General features: G+C 31.6%; 1 protein-coding gene across 1 annotated transcript; it reads left to right on the top strand.

Annotated features, from left to right (window-relative positions):
• The first annotated feature begins 425 nt into the window (after nt 1-425).
• On the top strand, nt 426-2,881 carry LOC149206232 (bidirectional sugar transporter SWEET5-like). The gene is made up of 6 exons (XM_089397632.1): nt 426-468; nt 576-612; nt 736-955; nt 1,791-1,952; nt 2,046-2,165; nt 2,666-2,881. The coding sequence occupies exons 1-6, from the start codon at nt 426-428 to the stop codon at nt 2,879-2,881; spliced, it is 798 nt and encodes a 265-aa protein (XP_089253758.1).
• The last annotated feature ends 2,959 nt before the right edge of the window (nt 2,882-5,840 follow it).

The following is a 5,840-nucleotide window of genomic DNA, read 5'->3' as shown; positions in this document are numbered from 1 at the left end:
ATATGCGTTATAAGCGCGTTTCCCGAGCTGGCTGAATGGCGGCATTATCCCGAATTGTTTCAAGTGAGAGTGAAATTCGGCGCTAATTACGGAGGAATAGGTCAGGAAGAAATAGAATTAGGCGACGCCAACCCTAATCTGGCTCGTCCTTGACCGAACGAACATGGCTATCTTGAGGGGGTATACGAGATTTAATTCCTTATATAAACCCACTAGATTTCTTTTTCTTCATGTCCCTTCTCTCAACAAAACTAGAGCCTGACGACTTTCCTTGGTTCTTGGATTAGATTGACATCTATAATCAGGATTAGAATTGTTTATGTTGCTCAAGTCTCATTATCAATTCCGCCTCTAGAATTTTGGTGAATTTTGGTGTTTGCAATAGTTTCACCTGTATTGTGTTCTGATTCTCCTTCGACCAAAGAATGGCGATTGAGGATACGATTAGGTTTGTGGTGGGAGTCATAGGTAGGTTTTCTCTGAACAGTAGGCAATATTTTCTTTTCCTCAGTCCGCTTTTGAGTTTACCTGAGCTGATGATGTCTGACAATCGCTTAATGTTTATTTCTCTGCAGGGAATATTATTTCGGTCTTTCTCTTTCTCTCTCCTTTGTAAGATTGGATACTTTTCAGTTTTACAGTTGTTGATATTACTGTTCAAGCTGGTTATTTAGATAAGGGTTAAGATTTAAGTAAAATATATAAATTGGGTATATCTGGTTGGGGTTGATGCAGGCCTACATTTTTCAAGGTGTGGAAATGGAAATCGACTCGAGGGTTTTCTGGGTTTCCTTACCCCATGACTCTGCTCAACTGCGCCTTGTGGGTGTTATACGGCATGCCCTTTGTTCATCCGAACAGCCTTCTTGTAGTGACAGTAAACGGAGCGGGTCTGGTCTTTGAAGGAGTGTACACGATCGCGTTCCTTATTTTCTGTAAAAACAAAAAGGAGAAGGTAAGTTTCATGTACCATCCTTACAATTTTACTAACATCTAGAGGGTTTCGGATCTAAGATATAGTGCACCTAAAAGGTCTGGCCGTGGTTGTATAAGATATAGGTTCGATCTCGTCCATTGGTTAAAAACTGCGCAAATCATTAATGGTGGGATCTAATCTAAATCCTTTAATAAGTCTAAAGTTGATATGGATTTGATAAAATATCTTATGCTCACATGAATGTTGGGTATGGGATAATTTAGGGTTTTTGGTGTGTTTTGTGTCATTTGGTTAATTATTTTTTGAGAATAAATTCATTGTCTTCATGTTTTTGTTTACTAATATTCAGGGTTTTGGTGTAAAGTCAATTATGATTTTAACAAGTGGTATTATAGCAGAAGGTCTTGTGTTAGAATTACCTCTGGCTAGTCCTAAAGTAAGATTATTAAACATTGGATAGTTCAACCTCCCTATATATTTAGTGACATGTTATTCACGCTAACAAATTTTGTATTTTGGTATAAAGCAATCATGATTCTAACCATGAATTTATTTATAAAACCCACTCTGGAAAATAATTTTTGTTTAAAATAATAAACTCAAAATTAACAGATCTAAACTTTAAAAGATAGGTTTGAAGTTGATATGAATGTCACCTGGCCACTTTTACTTTTAATATATCTGAAATTAACATAAATCTACTTAAATAAATATTGGATTTACATAATTTTATACTAATTTATTTATAATAAATAACATATAGTAACTGAGAGAAATAGAAGGTCGAACTTGTAGATATTTATGGCTTCTGATGTACAAATATGTCAGGTTTAACTTCATCTCGTTTGAACAGATGGGAATTGTGGGATTGCTTGGAGTCATCAGCATATTCTTTGCAGGGGTGGCAGCTTTAACATTAACTTTAGAGCACACTGAGAAGAAACGGAGCTTAGTTATTGGAACCATCTGCATTGTATTCAATGTCTTCATGTATGCAGCACCCTTGTCCATCATGGTAACTGTCCTTCCCTTTTGCTTTTGTTTAATGCTTTTCAAGATTATTATTCCGGAAAATAACGGCAGTAACTTTGTGTGTAACTAATTTCAGAAAAGGGTTATTCAAACTAAAAGTGTGAAGTACATGCCCTTCTACCTTTCCTTGGGTTGCACTGCCAATGGCATAATCTGGACAGTCTATGGATGCATTCACTTTGACATTAATCTTGTGGTGAGTAATAATATTCTTAGCTGTGCTGGTTTTTCATTAATATATAATATATAGATAAAGAGTAGTGTTTAAGTGTGATTTTTGGTGTTTTTAATTTTGTGGTGAGTGATAATATTCTTAGCTGTGCTGGTTTTTTATTAATATATAATATATATATAAAGAGTAGTGTTTAAGTGTGATTTTTGGATGTTTTTGGTGGATGAAAATGTTGTGATTAATTTTTTAATTGTGTTGTTTAAATTGATTTTTGGAGTGCATATATAGATTTAGTTTTCCCAAAAATTACCAAAAACATATTTGAATTGCGAAAAATTCACTTATCAAACTTGTAATTTAAAATAATTTCTTGAATCTATATATTTTCAGTTCTCCCAAAAATTACCAAAAACACATTTAAATGGCCAAAAATTCATCAATCAAACTTGTAACTTTAAAACTAAAACTAATAGTGTGTATATATGTATATGGTATTGTTTGATAAGAACTGTGGATCCATGCAGGTACCCAATGGACTGGGAGCGCTGCTGGGCGCATGCCAGTTGATACTGTATGGCGTATATTACAGGAGTACTCGGTGGGATGAAGATGAAGATGAAGATGAAGAGTCAGAATCTAGTGGTCGTCCAGATAAGAGTGGCGGTGTTAATTCACAGCCCATGCAAATTTTATCTGGCGGATTACGTGCCGATAGTGTCTACAGGAGTGGAATTCCTTGAAGTGTAGCGGTGCATTACATTGCATGCGCCAGGTGTGTATCGTGGTTATTACAGTCGGACAGCCCCGCTATTAACATCTAATGTAGAATATATTTGGCGGCTTTTATATATCGTCAATTATTGTTTCTGTCAGTTGGAACGGTCGCTGTAACGAGTAGTTAATTTTCAACGGTGTTCGAACGGGTAGTTTATTAAGGAAAATCACACGGATAGGACTGAGAGTATTTGTTTTTTAAATGGATTTATATTGCGTTAGAAATTATGCCTCTGAAAGAGGTATTCTTTAAGTCGCATTTAACACCCACTCATCATAATTCATATGTTATTGTTGGAATTTCTTATATACAGTGTTTATATATTTTGGAGCAGATGTGTTAGTGTTTATATATTTTGGAGTAGATGTGTTAGTATTTGATGTTGATGTTGACTATTTATATCAATTATACAAAGTGACAAATTCCAAAAATAACATTAACATTTAATATTCTTTATTAAATTTTTTATTTAGTTAATACTGCCATATTTTTTAATTATTTTTTTTTGAAAATTGAATAAAAATAAGACGATCTAGGTTGAATATAATATTAGACTATACAACTAAACAAAATGAACGAGTAGTATAGTTTTAAATATTTTATTATATATGTTATTTATTTTTTAAAAATATATTATATTTTTTTAAGTTAATTTTAAAGATTTGATTATAAAATCTTAAATGAAATTTTAGTTGTAAAAATAAAATAAAATTGAAAATAATTAACACATAGATATATAAAATTGATTAATTTAAAAATAATTTAATAAAATTGAAATTATAAATATATATATTAATTAAAGTGAGAATAATGACATAATGAATAATGAAAAGATAAAGGGTGAATAATGTTTTAAAAATAAAATAAGAGAGATTTATGATGAGAAAAATTAAATTAAAATGTGAATAAAATTATTTTAAATAAAAAACTAATAGTAATAACTATTGAATTTTTTTTAATTATAATGTTAATTAATTTTTAGGTGTGTTGTAAAGAATGGTAATGAAGTGCAAGATTGGGTGGCAAAAGTAATTTGTGTATGATTCTATTTTATTGTTTTTCTTTTTACAAAGAGTCTCCTTGATAGGGTTTCTAGTTTCAATGTCATTTATTGGCCTGTCAATGTTTTTATGATTTGTTGCATAGACTTTATGTCTAGATTGTGTGGCAGAGTCTTACTTCAAGCATTTGGTTTAGAGTTCTTTAATTTGTGAGAAAATTAGGCTATTAGATGATGTATTAACATCCATTAATACTTATAGAGTTTATTGGGATATAAGAAAGTAAGAGATCATTTAGAATTTTTAACATTTTATTTTTATGCTCAAAGAGAAGTGAGAGAAGCATTCCCATATCATCATATTTTGTGGACTTATAAGGTCAAGAATGTGAGTGTTGTGACAAATATTTTGAAAATTAGATTAAATGTGAGTATGAGATGGGCAATCTAACAAAAAATAGTTTTCATCTCTAACTCTTTTATGTTTGCAAACGCCATAAGGTCTTTCATCCCATGGCATTTTCAGAATTAACCAAAGCTCGTATTCACTATGAATCTCATGAGAATTAATTCTTGTCTTCGAATACTCAATTTTTTCTTAACACTAGAAAAGACAAAAAGATAATTTTATTTTCAAGATCATGGTTGGTCACCTTCTTGCAATATCTTAATTTATTTTTCCCTCTAACTCTTTAATGCACCATAGTTTCTCCTTAAATTTGGAAGTACTAATATTTTTAATATTATCTATATTCTGCAAGATGGTCTCTTTTATTCCCCAACAATCCACACAAGATTAGGCATCTTTATGCCAACCTCACTTAAGCTGAAGGTGGGGGTTTTGGATAAAGCTGAGAGAAACTTTAGAAAACAACTTGCCAACCATGTTGTATAACTTTTTCATATAGATAAGGTACCTAGTCATAACCATGCTTTCAATGGGGAAAAGCATGATTCAATCACGAGGATAGGGTAGGGAGTATTTCCTTTAATCTTGAGGTTATAGATCATAAATTTCTTTTGGATTTTTTGAATCTCCCTCCATGACTCTCTAGGTATATTGCAACCTTAAACCATAAAAAAATATTAAGAAACAAAAGTGACAGGAGTGTAGAAGAGGATTCTTTTTTTAATCCTAAATCCAAATATCTACTAACTTACAATGGTTTTCAAGCCCATAAAAAAAATCTCATGAACCTCAAGATGAATTTCATTATGAATCTCAAGAGAATTAATTCTTATCTTTGAAATGTTCAATTTTTTCTTAACAATAGTAAAGACAGAAATACCATTTTTATTTTCAGGATCGGGGTTGATCACCTTCTTACACTATGTTAATTTTATTCTTCCCTCTAACTATTTATTGTGCCACATTTTCTCCTTAAATTTGGAAGTAATAATATTTTTAATATTATCTATATTGTAAAAGATGGTCTCCTTTATTCCCTAGTAGTCCACCCAAGATTAGGCATCCTTATGCCACCCTCTCTTAAGCGGAAGGTGGGGGTTTTAGATAGAGTTGTAAGAAACTTTGAGAAATAGCTCGCCAACCATGCTGTATAACTTTTTCATATATATAAGGTACCTAGTGATAGCCATGCTTTCAATGGGGAAAGACTTTATTCAATCACGAGGATAGGGTACGATGTAGTTCCTTTAATCTTGAGGTTATAGATTATATTCTTCTTTTGGATTTTTTGAATCTTCCTCCATGTCTCTCTAGATATATTGCAACCCCAAACAATACAAAATATAAAAGAACAAGAGTGACAAGAGTATAGATCAAGAGGAACATTTTTTTAATCATAAATGCAAAGATCTACTGACTTACAATGGTTTTCAAGCCCATAATAAGAATCTCATGAGAATTAATTCTTGTCTTCGTAATGTTCAATTTTTTCTTAACACTAATAAAGACAAAAAG

The sequence above is a fragment of the Pinus tabuliformis genome, chromosome 1_2 (assembly GCF_031772625.1).
Source record: "Pinus tabuliformis cultivar Carrire ecotype Pingquan chromosome 1_2, CPIR1, whole genome shotgun sequence".
In the NCBI taxonomy this organism is placed as follows: Eukaryota; Viridiplantae; Streptophyta; class Pinopsida; order Pinales; family Pinaceae; genus Pinus; species Pinus tabuliformis.
This window is presented reverse-complemented; position numbering and strand designations above follow the sequence as displayed.

Excerpts from the sequence above, each read along its gene's own strand:
- LOC149206232 (XM_089397632.1), top strand. The coding sequence starts at position 426 with ATGGCGATTGAGGATACGATTAGGTTTGTGGTGGGAGTCATAG. Across the intron at positions 469-575 it reads GTTTGTGGTGGGAGTCATAG|GGAATATTATTTCGGTCTTT; the intron begins GTAGGTTTTCTC and ends ATTTCTCTGCAG. Across the intron at positions 956-1,790 it reads GTAAAAACAAAAAGGAGAAG|ATGGGAATTGTGGGATTGCT; the intron begins GTAAGTTTCATG and ends TCGTTTGAACAG.